This window comes from Numida meleagris, chromosome 20 (assembly GCF_002078875.1).
Source record: "Numida meleagris isolate 19003 breed g44 Domestic line chromosome 20, NumMel1.0, whole genome shotgun sequence".
NCBI classification, from domain to species: domain Eukaryota; kingdom Metazoa; phylum Chordata; class Aves; order Galliformes; family Numididae; genus Numida; species Numida meleagris.
This window is the reverse complement of record NC_034428.1, coordinates 2,533,328-2,549,110: the sequence shown is the minus strand read 5'-3', so window position 1 is coordinate 2,549,110 and position 15,783 is coordinate 2,533,328. Positions and strand designations below refer to the sequence as shown.

At 49.7% G+C, this 15,783-nt stretch overlaps 2 protein-coding genes across 2 annotated transcripts in view; one reads left to right on the top strand and one right to left on the bottom strand.

The window, feature by feature from the left end:
- SCNN1D (sodium channel epithelial 1 delta subunit) lies at positions 667–8,100 on the top strand. The gene is made up of 12 exons (XM_021374661.1): positions 667–986; positions 1,707–1,959; positions 2,100–2,293; positions 2,412–2,515; positions 2,713–2,876; positions 3,077–3,172; positions 3,323–3,440; positions 3,809–3,887; positions 4,105–4,162; positions 4,606–4,661; positions 4,967–5,042; positions 5,282–8,100. The coding sequence occupies exons 1-12, from the start codon at positions 667–669 to the stop codon at positions 5,684–5,686; spliced, it is 1,923 nt and encodes a 640-aa protein (XP_021230336.1). The 3' UTR covers positions 5,687–8,100.
- ACAP3 (ArfGAP with coiled-coil, ankyrin repeat and PH domains 3) overlaps positions 8,607–15,783 on the bottom strand; it is a 40,488-nt gene continuing 33,311 nt past the window's right edge. The window contains exons 21-25 of the mRNA XM_021374652.1: positions 14,802–14,903; positions 14,412–14,632; positions 14,140–14,249; positions 13,871–13,981; positions 8,607–13,764 (exon numbers count right to left, since the gene is read on the bottom strand). Coding sequence (XP_021230327.1) covers positions 13,617–13,764; positions 13,871–13,981; positions 14,140–14,249; positions 14,412–14,632; positions 14,802–14,903 — 692 coding nt within the window. The 3' untranslated portion in view covers positions 8,607–13,616. The remainder of the gene's footprint in view (positions 13,765–13,870; positions 13,982–14,139; positions 14,250–14,411; positions 14,633–14,801; positions 14,904–15,783) is intronic.

Genomic DNA, 15,783 nt, shown 5'->3' with positions numbered 1-15,783 from the left:
TATGTATTTGTGTGCTCATGGTGTATTTCAGGGATGGCAGATGTGAATCCCATTCACTTCCATTCTGCAGAATGCAAGACCATGAGAAAGTTCAAAACAGACCCCAGTTCATCCCTTCCAAACGCATTGAAGTTGGACTTACTCTTTGATTCCCTGGTATGAGGTTGGAGCCATATTGCTGGTTAAGAGATTGTTCCAAGCTTCCCAGCCCAGCGTGTTCCACCAGTAATTTACCCATATTAATGAATTTGTTGCGTGTCAGTACTGATAAATGGCGGCACAACATTTCAGAACTAAGTGTTGGTCCTTAGTATTCTTAGAAAGAAGGAAGCTGCACATCCCTTGGGCTAGAGACTTCTCAGCAGTGTGGGGATTAGTCACATTAACTTTGCATATCCACACTAACAGAGATGTCATAGTGTGAGCGATACGATCACCCGAAGCCACTCAGGCAGTGGCATGCAGAACATTCAGTTTCTTTTCTGCTCACTGCTGTCCAAACTCCGGGAAGAAGGATGCGGGCCATCTCACTGCTGCTGTCAGCTTTTGCCAACAGCAAACTCATTGGCACCCCATTGGAAAGCATCCGCAGATCAGCAGTGGTCTTTCTGGCAAGCTAATAAGAATATCCTTTTTCTTTTTGTGGAACAGAAAGAGACTTAAAGGATGGAGCAGGAAACGGCAAGAGAGGAGGAAGAGAGAAAAGAAGGCTTGATAGAGTTCTACGATTCCTTCAAGGACATGTTTGAGTTCTTCTGTAAGAACACCACCATCCACGGCACCATCCGCCTCGTGTGCTCGGGCAGCAATAAGATGAAGACAGCTTTCTGGACACTGCTCTTACTCGCCAGTTTTGGCATGCTGTACTGGCAGTTCGCACTCATGTTCAGCCAGTACTGGGCCTACCCCGTTGTCCTGACCATGTCAATGCATTCGGAGGCCAAGATGTTTCCAGCAATTACTATCTGCAATCTGGACCCGTACAGGTAACCCGGGCTTCCCCTGGGCTGTAGCCCTGTCCTTAGCTACAAGGGCACAGAGGTGGTCGCAGCTGAGTGAATCCGGTGGAGGTTGCCATGATTTGGGTGGGCTGTAGGAAGAGCTCATGAGATGGAGAGGGACTGTTGCTCGAGGCCAGGTTGGATGGGGCCCTGGGCAGCCTGATCTGGTGGTTGGAGCTCATTGATCCCCCTCCAACCTAAGCCATTCTGTCATTTGGTTCTACACTTCTATTTCCAAACTGGTTTTCAGACCAGATTTTTTTGTAATTGTGCAACAGTTTATCTCATGCACAGATTCAGGATCAGGACTCTGCCTTGCCATCTGGTTCGAGTGCTCCCTGATTTTGTGCTCTGATAAAAATAGCCTTTCCCCGAAACACCCAGCTTCTGCTTGCATTTGTCCATAGCTCGATCACAGCTCGCTGGAGTGAGGCATGCTAAGATTCTGCCTGCTCTTTTGTTCAGACAAACGGCTTTAAGGAAGCAACAAAACTTCCATTGAAAGTCTGCATGACTGTGCTCGCCAAACACGGCTCCTACCGTTGTGGCGACTTATCAAGAGGCTTTAAATTACATTGCGAGGGAATTATGTAATTTCCTCAGAATGATTTTCTAATTGGCTGACAGGAAGGCCTGTTTGTGCAGCTGGTTTGCCTCAGAGATACATGGATATTCACAACGAGCCGATATCTCTCGTCCTCACAGATTTGATCTGGTTAGTGAGCACTTGGTTCAATTGGATCGCATGGCAGAGCAATCTGTTACCTTTCTATATGGCATCAACACGTCTGCCAGCTTATTCCACGTCAACGAGAAGAGCATCCACATGAGAGACTTGCCAAGCACAGGCAACCACAACAGATCCAGCTTCAAGCTGAGCCAAAACTTCTCTCTGATAAGAACAACTGAGCTCAATAATAGGACGGGAAAGAGACAGTCTCTCGTGGGCTTCAGACTGGTAAGTGTGGGTCCTCTTGGAGATGTGAACCTGTCTCCATGGAGCAAGGGCCCCATCACACTCTACCTGAGCAAGGAGAGAATCATGGCATCATAGGATCATGGCTGTGCTGAACGCCTTCCTCTCTTCTTCTCTCCCAGTGCAATGCCACAGGTGGGAATTGCTTCTACAAGACCTATTCATCTGGGATGGATGCAATTCTTGAGTGGTACAGGTTTCACTACATGAACATCATGTCCCAGCAGCCAGTTATAATCAACATTTCTGACCACGAGGAGAAGATAGAAGACATGGTCTACTCCTGTCAGTACGACGGGGAGCCCTGCAGGCCCAGGTATGCTGCTGCCTCAGATGCTGATGGGGATTTCAGCAAAACTCGAGGACTTGGGAGACTGAAACTAAGCCTACAGCTGACATATTGCAAAGCTGATTGGAATCTCTCTTTGTTTCAGTGACTATGTTCACTTTCACCACCCAGTCTTTGGAAGCTGCTATACTTTTAACAGCAAGGGAACAGACTCCTTTTGGACAGCAACAAAGCCAGGAATTCCTTACGGTATGTTATTTGGCAAAGGGTGGGAAGAAGACGTGCAGCAGCTTCCTGACCATTCCCCCGGTGTCTAAGGAACACCAGTGCCTCTTCTGAGAGCTAGGAGAGCAGTTCCATCAGTGCTGAGAATTCAAGACACGATGACATTCCTATTTTGACCCCAGATAAGTGGTGTTAAGCCTCCCTCTACTTTTGTCTTGCAGGACTTTCCCTTATCCTGAGAGCGGAGCAGAAGGATCACATCCCACTCCTGTCTACAGTAGCTGGTGTGAAAGTGATGATACACAACCACAACCAGACACCATTCCTTGAGCACGAAGGCTTTGACATCCGACCAGGCATCGCCACCACCATCGGCATCCAGCAGGTTGGATGCTGGCTTGAGAGCAGTCTTTTCCTTCTGATGGCAGAAACCTATGGGGGGGCTGAACTCTGTGTTCTGTTAGCAAAGCATACATATAATTCTGTCCTTCCTGGCCTCTACGTGGTGCTCCATCCATAGATGGCGATGGCTAGGGCCATCAATTAAAGCTGCTAATCACTCAGGCCTTTCTTCTGTGTCCACAGGACAAGGTGAATCGCCTGGGTGGCAATTATGGGAAATGCACAACGGACGGCAGCGACGTGAATGTCAAACTCCTCTACAACTCCTACACCCTGCAGGTATTGCCATTGTGGCCAGCCAAGGTCCCTACGTATTTGGCAAACAATTCATACCTTGCTCTCCAGAGGGCTCCTATTGGAGATCTGAGCCCTGGAGAACTGACAGCCTGTCCATTCTTTTGTGCCTCATTTTTTTTTTTTTTTCCCCAGGCTTGTCTGCATTCCTGCTTTCAGCACATAATGGTTCGAAAATGTGGCTGCGGTTATTACTACTACCCACTGCCTCCTGGTGCTGAGTACTGCAACTACAACAAGCAGCCTGCGTGGGGTAAGGAAAACATGCTGTCCTGTCCTCCTCAGCAGGGAGTACCTTCCTAGAGCAGACATTGGCTGTACGTGTGCCTCCTTAGATCGCTGCCCTTCTGTTTTGTGCTTCAGTTTGCTCACATCACTGAATCCATCCAGTCTGTCTGTCTGCGTGTTTGCACAGATATCAAGTTAGAGCATGAAAAATCGTGATGCTATCAAGCATCACCACGTTCTTGAGGACATTGCAGCCATTGCAAAGGGAGACTGAGGGTCTCTCTGAGAGGATGCTGTGTGCTTTGGATGGCCAAGAGGGGGCAGAGGTTTGGGGAGCGTTCTGTTTGCTCGCCTTCCATTCCCTGAGTGCGTCTCTCTCATCTCTCCCACCAGGCCACTGCTTTTACCAGCTGTACAGCAGGCTCAGGAACCACCACCTGAATTGCTTTGACCAGTGCCCCAAGCCTTGCAGGTAGGTCACGGAAGTAGAATGCAATCAATTCCAGCTTTCAAAATGGAAAGAAATACCTTTAAAGCAAAGTATCATCGAATCACGGAATGGTTTGAGTTGGAAGGGACCCTTAAAGGTCGTCTAGTCCAACTCCCCTGCAATGAGCAGGGATGTGTCTTGCTTCTCAACACTATGCCAAGAGTCATAGTGATTGTAGTCTCCATTTTTGTCCTAACAGGGAGTCGCTGTACAGGGTGTCTGCTGGGACAGCCAAATGGCCATCAGAAAAGTCTCAGGTAGTCCATACAGACAGCTGCGGGGTTAGAGGTGGAACTGTATCCATGTAGCTGTGGGAACATTAAGAATGAAAACAAAGACTCGGGCAACAGCAACGAAAGAGGCAAACAAAGTAAATTGGTCCCAAACCTGAGCACAGGGGAAGGACTCCATAGCTGAGATGCCAGACTGAGATTCTGGAGAGGCACATTCTGTTCCAGCTCTAAATCCAAACCTCCTTGTGACCCAAAACAATGCACGTCACTGCCTGAGTTCCCACCTACAAAATGGCATTAATAACTTTCTGCTTCCAGTGGGTGTTATGGTGTAGTAACTCACACGTCACTGTATGTGAGGTCCTGCAATGGAAGCTCTGTGAGTCAAGAGATGAAATTTATCAGATATTAAACATAATGAAACTCAGAAGATGGGATTGTCAGTAACATGCATGTATCTGCTGCAGGACTGGATCCGCCAAGCTCTAAGACATCAGAATGGATATAACTCTACAAGCAACAGGTTAGTAACTGAGAAAAAAAACAGCTCTTAAACTATGGCTTGACTTTGTCTTTGTAAATGTTACACTAGAAATGGAGGGCAAGAGAAAAATGTACAGGGTCATGCAATAACCATCTCATCTTTCCTCAGGACACTGTACTTCTGTAGCCTTTTTCTAACTTAATTTTCCAAGCTCGTGTTAAACACACTTAGGAGGAGAACTTGAGTGAATGGCATGTAAAATCAAGACGAGAAGGCCAGCAGTGCCTTCCTCCAGGTATAGGATGTGTGGGCACCTCTCTGACTGCTCCTTTTCTCCCATGCAGGAAGGACATTGCCAAGGTGACCATCTACTACAAGCAGCTGAACTACCAGTCACTAAACGAGTCTCCTTTGCTCTCGGTAAGGTTGCTCTAGATCAGTTCTCTTTAATGACAGTGTGCTGTGTGTGGTCAGAGGGAGGACTACTTCCAGGCCCCAGGGTGGGCTGGAATTATTCTTCCTGAGGGATCGGCTTCTAAATGCCATAGTTTACACAGACACATGCAATTAGTCCCCAGATGACGAACAGCTAACTGACCTGCTGGTAACATGCAATGATTTCGTGCTTGGTAAACGTAATCCTTTGTTTCGTTCCACAGGATAATCTGCTTCTGTCCAGCATGGGAAGCCAATGGAGTCTCTGGTTTGGGTCCTCAGTGCTGTCTGTAGTTGAAATGTTAGAGCTGCTCATAGATACGTTGGTGCTGTCTCTCCTCTTCTGCTACCAAAGGTTCAGGTCAAAGACACTAAAAGTAGCTCGCACGCCCTCCATCCCCAGTGTGAGCCTGACCCTAGAAAGCTACCGTGTAGTGCAGGAGGCTGGAAAAGGCGCTGCTCCTGCCCATGGCCATCCTTCAGGAGCACCTATGGCCGCAGCCAACAGCAGTGACCCACATCCTGCCCCGCTCTCCAGCAAGGCAATACCAGAGCGCTGCCCAGATGTGGTGCTGAATGGGTTTAGGTACATGAAGGACAGCACTTCGGGAGGAGAACTAAGTCACTAAGAACGTGTGTGTGGCACAGAGCCATCAGAAGGGCTGCATCCTGAGTACAGGCTTCACGCAATGTCCTTCTGTTCCTAACGAGTACCCAGGGAGGAGAGAACTGTATGCAGTCCTCCTGGCCTCCTAAAAGCCTACTCACAGCTTTTAACTTCCAAACCCTTGCAAGGAAACCAGCCTGTGGTGTCAGACAGGCCCATCTGCATTTCACAGATATACTTGAGAGAAAAGTCAGCCTAACACCAATGGGTGGACGTCCACCGAGGGGAAAGGAGTGCGTGCTCCCCATGGTCAGAGATGACAATTTGCCATGAGCTGCTCCGATCGCAGCCCTGTCCTTAGCTTACCTCTGTTGCACATAGAGGGCCACGCACAGAATGCTTCAGCCCGGGTTATTTCAAGTGGGACTCGCTGTCTCAAAGGAGAGGAATGAGAAGAAATGGGACCGAGCAATTTTTCTGCCACAGAAGACGCTTTGGAGTTATTGAGGTTAAAACAGCGCTGCATTTTTAGTGCAGCCCATTTGTAGAGATGTTTTAATGTTAATATTTGACAGTAACTTATGTGTACATAAAATAACGTATTTATTTTTGATGACAATGTCGGCAGTGTGATGACTTTCTGCAGAAGAACTGTGAAGAAATAGCTGAGCTTTGTTTTCTAACTTATTTTTGTAATAATAAAACGCTCTGAACACGGACCACAGCTGCAAATTGAGTTTGATTTTGTCTTGCTTCTGGTTGATATTTGGTTTTATTCCCGTAGAGTCACTGGAAGGGAAACGAATGGTTCCTTCTAATTTTGGGCTCTGGAAAAGTCAGACTGGGGCAAGGGAGAACAGGGCATGGGATTGCGTTGCCTGGACGTCAGCCTTGGAGCACGAGGGTTGTGGCAACAACTCAGGGCAGGGATCTGTCAGCAGGGGTGTGTGCTTCGGGCTGTGCACGTGCAGACACAGAGCAAGCGGTGTTGCAAGGCAGGAGGGAGCTGCACACGGTGTGCACGTGGGAAGGAAGGGCGATGAGCTGTAAGGCTGTAAGCACAGCCAAGGCTGTGGGGTTCACAGTGGGAGGAGAATCTGCTTCCTGTCTGCTTATGCTACCCTTAGTAGAACCGAACAATGGTTCGGAGGTAGCAGAAGCACGAGCAGCAGCCTCCAGCCCGAAGACAGCTTGGAGCAACCTTCTCCGAGGGCGTGGGCCAGTTGTCAGATTAGCAGCCGCCTCTGTATTACAGAACATTCCCATTGTCTGCTGCAGTTGAGCAATCAGCCATACAGATTCTTCGTTAGGGTCATCCCTCGGAGCTGTGATGTCACCCCTGAGCTACCTGCCCTGTTAGGGCCCGGCTCACGGCACGGCTGAAGGCAAAGGGTTCGGCCGCCGCTCTGGGACAGAACCTCCCTCGGCGCAGGAAAGGTTTCAGAGTTACGCTGTAATTCCAGAGATAATTGGGCACCCGCATCCCCTCTGTGCTGTACGTTCACTGCTCGGTGTTCCAGGACAACTTCTGCCACAGACTGAGCTCGTTTTCACCTGAAGATGAACCCACGTAGCCATAGGGGAAGAGATAAGGGAAGGATCCCAGGTATTCAGCTGCAGAGGTGCAGCTGCCTCGAGGCTCTCACAGATGCCCTGAGCCCTCTGCTTGTCCTGGGGAGCAACCGGGAGGGCAGACCCACAGCTGAGAGCTGCACGGCTGTGGGCACACAGCATGAGTGCTTAATAGCTCTGCGATATGTGGCAATGGGAGATCTGGGTGCAGGATGCTGAGAGTTCCCGTTGAGCACGGGGGCTCCTTGCACAGGGCAGCCATCAGCAGAGCTTGTAACAGAGCACAACCGGTCGGGTGCTCTGAAGAGACATGAGCTGAGGGGTGATGAGAGCTGACACCTCTATCCCATCCTGAAATCACACTACCACGAGGCAGCGTCACAGAAACCCAACAAAAAAGCAGGCACTGCAGGGTCCTGGCAGGCCATCAGGGCACACCAAGAAGCATCTAGGGCATCCCAAAGCACACTGATGAGGTCTGGGAGCACGCTGGGATGCCCTAGAGTACACTGAGGGATCCTTGGGGGCTTTTAGGGTACCTCAGGGCACACCGAAGAGCACTGGGAGGTCACTGGGGTGCCCCAAAGTGCACTGGGGGGTCCTGGGATGCCTTGAGGCCGTTCTGGGATCACACTGAGGAGCTCTGGGAGTACTCTAGGGTGCTCCGGGGTACAACGGGGGCATCCTGGGAGTGCTCGAGTGCACCCTAGTGAACGCAGACAAGCTCTGGGTGTACGTTGCTGTCCCCTGCCCTTCATGAGTAGCTCAGGGGGTGCTGTGAGGATCACTGGAAGCCTCCAGCGTGTCCTGGAGCAACCTGGGGACTTCGGGTCCTTGCATGCGTGGCCTCAGGTCCTCCCGCCCCCTCTGCTGCCCCCTGCTGGACGCAGCGAGGTACTGCAGGCGCTGCCCACTTCAGCGGGCGCTGGGGGGGGGGGGGGGGGGGGGGGGTGCCGCGAGGCATGCTGGGAGCTCCCGCGCCGCCGGATTTCCGGTCGGCCATGTTGGGCGTGGCTGTCCCTACTTCCGGTCGGCCATCTTGGGCGTGGCGTTATCGAGTTGAGTCAGCCATAATGGGAGTGGAGAGAGGGGTTCGGGTTTTCAGGCTTTTTTAGGGTTTAAAATTCTTACTCTTTTTAGGGTTTAAGGCTTTCGGCTTTTCACGCTGAGGAGCTCTGGGAGCACGGACATGCCCAGAGGGTACAGCGGTTACGTGGCATTCACTTCACTGACAACAAGTGGAAGCTGTGGGTTGCAGGAAAAGTAAAACAGGTTAAAATTGGACAGGCAGCGTTCCAGATCCAGTTAATGCAGGCAACAAGGCAAGAAAACCCAGTTAAATAAATCAAGCCAGAGAAAAAAGAAGGGGAGGAGTTCATCTAGGTTTTTATTAACAGTGTTTCAAGAGACGATAGAAGAGAAAGGAGGAAAAAAAAGGCAGACACCACAGCAACGGCTTTAAAATTGTACAAAGATAATAACGTACAGAATATCTGGTTCCATCGTTACAGGCTGTGTAGAGGAACTGGGGGGGGAGGGGGGATTAAAAAACGTGGTCCAAAGTGGTACTGGAAGCAGGCAAGTGAGGGAGGTTCATAGGTGACGCGTATTTACAGCAGGTGCCAGCCCCGGCGCAGAGCGGCTGAAGGTTTCAGCTCGGAAGGTGCGGAGCTTTGGCCACCAAGAAGCTGGCTGAGCTCGCCCACCTCCAGGGCTGCCTTACTCCAGGATGAGGAATCCACACCAACGCTCCTGTGCTCCTAACCCCACCTCTGCCCCTCGCTCCCTCCCCCCCGTAGCCATTCTGTCTTCCCGCTAACGCAGGCCTGGGCGTACAGCTCTGGAGCGCTGCATCCCAGCCCACGTTCCCTACAAGGCGGAGGAACCAGCGGGCAGACTGCGATATGAATCACATTCCTATGGAAACAGCACTCTATATTTTGGAATCTCAAAGAAAAAAAGCGTTGTTTCAAACTCCCACTCTCCTTCCTCCTGCTCGGTTCCTCCTTCCCCGCCTCTTCTCCGCATAACAGCACCAAATGCTCTCTCACGCACGCACACCGACGTTTGTCATCAGCAAACCTGTGGTTTAATATCACATTGAATCCGTTCATTCTGGTTTGTCTTTGGTTGAAAGCAATAATGCTCGGGCAGTGAGCGAGAGGTGGGACAAGGGCGGCCAGCAGCAGCCTGGAGCTGACAGCTGCGTTAGGCCACTGGCCAGCCACATATCAGTGCATTTCTTTAGGAGGTCCTGTTGTACTTTTGCATAATCACAGCCCCGTGGGCTACTCTGAGATGTTACTCATCTATTTTATGCTGATGGCAGTCTCAGCTTGCCAAATCTTTTTTTCTCTTTAGGAACATCAGTTCCACGTTTTGCCTTGAGACTGCTTGAAGGAATTGCACATTGCAAAGACCACGATATCAAAAACACCTGAGGCAAGCCCAGATGACACCTGGAGAGGGATCACAGGGGGGGGGGATCATTTCAACTTGCCAGCAACTTGAAGTTGTCCCATGTGGAATCAGAGATGTGCCAGCGCCCTAAGATTGAAACCTAGGCTATAATTCCAGGCACCTGGTTATAGGGTTTGGGTCAACTCAAAAGCTGGTACAGGTATATAAATATTCATGCAGCTCTTAAAAACACAGGAGATGACAGAATCTGCAGGTTTTGGTCCATTTGTGTTTGGAGAACGCCTGGCATGTTGCTTTCTAGACAAAGGCAAAGCTTCTCATGTTAAGTGTGGGCGCAAGTTACTGTCACAGAGATGCCAAATGCACTCTTTGAGATTAAAGGAAGAACGAGAAGAGTAGTTTTTGGCATTAAATCTTTCAAATGTGATTGTACAACACAAATACAGCTGTACTTGAATTTAAAGAAAAGGAGTGTTCATGTCTGACCTTCCCTGGAGCCTGCTTGGCCATTTATTTTGCTGAAAACAAACTTTTTGTACAACTTCCCCACTCCAAGCATCTAGGCACGCGCGCGCACACACACACACACACACCCACCCCAACCCAAGAAATCAAATAAACACAGAAAACATTGAGAAGTGCCTCCTTAACATTATTTTCCTGGAGAACCATTTTTTTGTTTTAGAAACCGCAGGACGTACTAAAGTGTTTGATTATATTACAAACTAGAGGCATTTAATGCCTCACTATCTGTATAATGAAAATAGAAGAGAAAGGGGGGGGGGGGGGGGGAAGAGAAAGGAAAAGGGCAGGGAAAAAAAGGCAGGATTTGAAAAATATTCCCTAACACTGCTACAAAAAAAAAAATCCTGACATTAAATACAGACAAACTGTATTGAATAAAAATTGCACTAGTCCTCTGGGCACATCAATAATAAATTAAATACTTAACAATTTCACCGATTAAAAAAAAGACAGCACAAAACCCATAACAAAAGAACATAAAACCCCCAAATACTGTATGTAGGAAAAGTGCACAAAGTCGCTTTATACATTGAATCTAAATAAAAGTACCAATACATGTTAAATAAATTGTCTTGCAAGACACTGCTTTTTGCACCAGTATTTACATATGCTTTCACTTCATGTACTTCAGCAGTGAGTCTGAGCTTCATTGGACCTGTACATGATTTTTGTGTTGTTCTTACGAGTCACTAATGCTGACTGTGAAATAAAATGACCCAAAAATGGAAGCCACATCTCCAGTCCTCGTCGGCTTACAGAAAGGTCAGTCCTATTTCTATCTTTTCATAAAAAGCTGGAAAACCAATTGGGGTGTTTTTAGGTTGTTGTGCATGTGAAAGACATCGCTAGATGATAACCGTGCTGGAATTCATTAACACAGCAGGACCGTGGTGGTGGTGAAACGTGGATTCTGCTTTTACCATCTCTGAAGTACCCTGAAAGATGCCAGCTTTGATGCAGTGTGGTCTTCCCCTTCAAGAAAAGAGCACGACTTGGGGAGACCACGTCAGCTCCAACATCTAAACTGACACGGATCAGCATAAGATGGGATGGGATCATCAAAGAGAATTCATTATAGAAGGTCTCTCAGTTCCTAACCCAGGCGGCAAAGCCAGTTCTTGGCTGGTTCCTGTCCTGCTCTGAGCATTCAAGCACTGGTGGGGCACAGTCCTGCTGAAGGCTGGCTGCAGAGCGGGCAGGCTCAGCTCACAAGGAAGGTGTCCAGTGGGGACCAAATCCAGCAGCAGTGGGCTGAGTGCAAAGCACCGGGTCCCCTGGTGGAGTGATGGAAGCAGATGGGGCTAAGCTCATGAATTTTGTTATATAGGGAAGGAAGAAAGGCCCTGGGGTCAGATTCCCCCTTGCCGCCACTCTGCAGCAGGCTCAGCGTGTTCACTAGGACTATTTCAGGTTCACAACACAGCTGGGGCTGCGGCACCGGGCACCTGACAGCTCCAAAGGGAACAGGAATGAGAAAGCCCCAAGAGAAAGACGAACTTCAAGCCACAGATCACACAGACAGAAAACTGTGGTCTGTCTGAAGCAGAACGTGGGGCAACACTTTCCTAAGGAAGCAGGGACTCTCCCTTGAGCTGAGAAGACAACTACCAGAGCCTGAGCCTCTTGATTTTTCCACCTTCAGACAAATGGGTGGACTCGAAGTGCAGCTGGTTCAGTCTCTGAGGGCACTGTCTCATATGAAGAGCTGGTTGTTCTCCTATCTGAGGACAGACCTACGCCCGTAGAAACAAACCTGGAAGGACTGAACCCACCAAGGGCTGCGGCAAGACAGCAGCCAGTTTACAAAGAAAGGAAAGAAGTCAAAGGTATCGGATGAGAAATAGCGTGATTGTGTATCACTGCTGATGTAATGCAGGAGGATGGGGAACTCTGCCTGGTAGTTTGTGTTCCTCATGAGATCCTGACCCCCTCAGGATCCCAGCTCTATCTGTAAGGCACTATGGCCCAACACCTAGCAGCCTAGGTGCCCAGGCAGGCTAAATATCAATTGTGGGTTGCCACCCACAAGTCCTGAAACACACTGATGTCTACAGCAGTTTGAGGGCATGCTGAAGTGGCTCTTACAGGAGCACATCTCAGCTTGGCATCCAAATTCCCAGCCAGAGGACAATCTGCTAGTGGTACACGTGTTCTGTACGCCCACCTGAGGCAGCACCACATGCAGCAGCACCTCCGCACAGCTAATGCAGCATGGTCCCCGTAACACAGACCATAAACGTTAGCAACAAAGTGCTCCGAGCCAAAACACATTCCCCCCACTCCAGCAAAGAATAACACCAGAAAGGAAAGAAACCAAAAGAAGATTGTGCCGGCCACTGGAACTGGGAAACTCTTAAGTCCCTGGGCCAGCTGCTGAGATGCCCTTACTCACATGCTTCAGCATGCGGGGTGAGCACAGAGGGATACACATGCAGGTAGAAGTCTCCTTCACAGAGATGCAAAGTCAGTAATCTGGTGACTAGGAAACAAACCAAACCAAGCGGCATCGTGCAGCCGGCCGTTTTGGCACTGGGAGTTGGACTTGGCTTTTCTTCCCTGACACAAAAGCCCATCGCCAGCGACAAGCTTCTCCCAGCCTCAAAAGATTAGCAGTGCTGCTTCCACACCACTGTGCAGACTGCACCTTGGCCCAGGAAGCAGGTGAGCTATGGCTTTGACCAGCTAACCACCAAGGCCAAAAAAAAAAAAAAGGGGAGCGTGGCTAGTAATAGTCCTGAGAGCAAGTAAGGTGGGCAGCCAGCGCTCTCAATTCTACCCCTTCTGTTTTGCCTTCTGGAGCAAAGTATCTACCCCAAGATACAGCATGTTTCCAACTCAGAGGTCGCATCTGAGTTTTCTGAACTGGCCCCAGCAGCTCGCAGATGCTGCAGACTCCCAGGAGCAAGCAGGCTGCTGGGCACACTGCCAGGAGAGGGCTCCCCATCAGAATCCCTTCCAAACAAGTTGTTCAGACAAGAATTCAGTGCACGGTGACTGCACTGAAGGAGAGGCATGACAGGTTCGTCTGATCATATTGTTGGTGGGCTTCTCCTGGTGATAGAGGGTTTCCTTTCCTTCCTTCTTTCTTTTTTTTTTTTTTTCTTGTTTGTTTTGTGGGTTTTTTTTTTTTAATGTTTATTTAATGCTAAACTCATCTCCCATACTTTTCACACACTCAAATCCACACGTCATGGTCTGTGGTTATGCCCCAAGAGTCTCCTACACAAAAATCAACCATCCAGTAGTCAAGTATGAGAACTTCACACTAAGAGGAAAGACCCCATTCCTTCCTGCGTGCATTTCAACCCAAATGCTCAGGCATCAAAAACAGACCAATCTGCAAGAAACACCAATATACCAAGGATGGGGCTCTTGGGGCTTCCAGAAATCCAGCCCCACTTCAAGACAGCAAAGGGGAGGTGGGGGAGTTGTCACTAACACTCATCTATATTAAGGCTGATGAACTCCTGTATACACTTCTTGTACTGGAGCTCAGTGGGGCTGTTGCTGGGATATTGACCTGGTTGTCCAAAGGGGCCCTCTGCTTCTCTCATTTCCTCATTCATTCGAGCCAGCCGCAGCCTAGAGTGAAACAGAGAAAGCCAAGGGAGAAACGTTTAGTTGCTTCTTCCTGCTGGTTATTTACAGGCAGCGTTTCCACCTACAGGGAAGGCTGGGCTGCACTTACAAGGTAACGATGTCTGCATTGGCTGCCTGGACTGCAATGCTGAGCGGGTCCTGCCCGTCACTGTCCACCGCGTGCTGGTTTGCCCCTCGCTTGAGGAACAAGCAGACCTGGCTGCACAACAGAAAGGAAAGACCATCAACAGAAATCTCACCTTCCCAGGGCAGATTCCCCTCTCAACCACCGCTAGGGTGGGAAATCCACCCAAAGCCCAGCTCCTCTGCCCACCCCAGGGTGCTGGAGCAAATCAGAGCAGTGTGCTGAGGACTCACCCAGTATGTCCCAGATACGTGGCATGATGCAAGGGAGCCCGGCCTCTGCTATCTTTTTGGTTAACGTCTGCCCCATTCTGCAGCAGGAATTCACAGGCTATCAAGGAGCCCTGGCAAGGAAAAGTGGAATTTCTAAATAAATTCTGCCAGCAGTACTGAGTGGGTGGACGAGCGCACACCTCACTGCACGTCGCTCATGGTCAGAGAACTCCAAACTGGAGCCAAGACCTCACATCTCCAAACACGGCCTCCCAACCACTAGCACAACGTACCCCCATCACAGCTTGAACCAGAGGAGTTTTGTTTTCGTCTTCATCATTCACCCAGTTGACCTCAGCACCATGTGCCAGGGCTTCTGCCATGAGTGGCAGGTTTCGGGCCTGTGCTGCCTTGTAGATCAACAGGCCGGGATGCAGCTCCCTCAGGTCCTCCAGATCTGATGCCTCCTGTTCAATCTCTGCTTCGCCACTTGACTCCTCTGACACCTCACACTCTGAAGGGCAGGAAAGACATGGAGAGATGTGACCCAAACGCTTGGCATTTCCAGTTTGCTACGTTCCCCTGCTGGTTTTGGCACCAAATAATCGTGACAATTCCTCCTTCCTCACCTCTAGCTGCTCCCCTCACCCTACTTCCATCACCAGCCTGTGTGTGACACCCACCTTCCTCTGTCACGCTGTCCACCACAGAGCCAAACACCAGGATATCAGTGCTGCCATCTGTGCTTCCTCCAAGTCCGCTGTCACTGCTCAGACCTGCAGGGCCAACAGAAGAAAAACCAAGGCCATTTTAATACCCAGGCACTCCAGTACCAGTCAAAGCTGAGACCACGAGGGAAAAGGGCGTTGCAGAGCGTCACAAACACATTGCACCAGGCACTGCTGGCAAGGGAGAGGGGGACTGCTACCCCATTTAGCCCCACTCAGTAAAACTGCCCAAGGAAAATCTGCAAAGCCTTATGGTGTCCATGTCCCCACGCTGCCCTTCATGCAGGGATGCTCCAGCATTGCCATGGCACTCTGGACTGTTGAGGACAGCACTTGCTGCAATCCATGAGGGACGCTGTGACGTAGACTGGAGCAGAGCAGCAGCAGAGACAACTTTGCAGCAGGTTACACAGTGTCGTAAGTAAATAAGGACACCCCTCTGCTTTCACTGTTAATAATATCAGTTTCACTCTGTGCTTTCTCCAGAGCTTTTCAGTTGTCACTGGGGCATTTGCCAATCCATTGCTCTTGATTACTGACCATGGCTGGGCCAAACAATGTCAGCAGAGTGCATCTCAAACTAATCTCTTAAGGTGTTTTCTGTTGGCTCTTTCACCCTCTGTCTCCTCACAGAGCTTCACACCTTCCCTGCTTGACTGGTGAAAGCTATAAGGCAGCTGATTACCCGCAATAAGTGGTGTCACAAAGAGAAGAGGCAACTTGTCCAAGGACACGCAGCGTGCCAGTGGCTCAGCAACTTTATACCTTCTCCAACTCAGATCCAAAAGCAGTCAAGAGAATGAATGAAGGGAAGGAAGAATCAGTGGAGGAACTGCCTCTGCAGAACAGGGATGGGACATCACCTTTGCCCTCCTCCTTACAAATGCTGGCTGGGTTCTGCATGCTGCATTTAGCTTGCCAGTGACTGTCAGGGTTG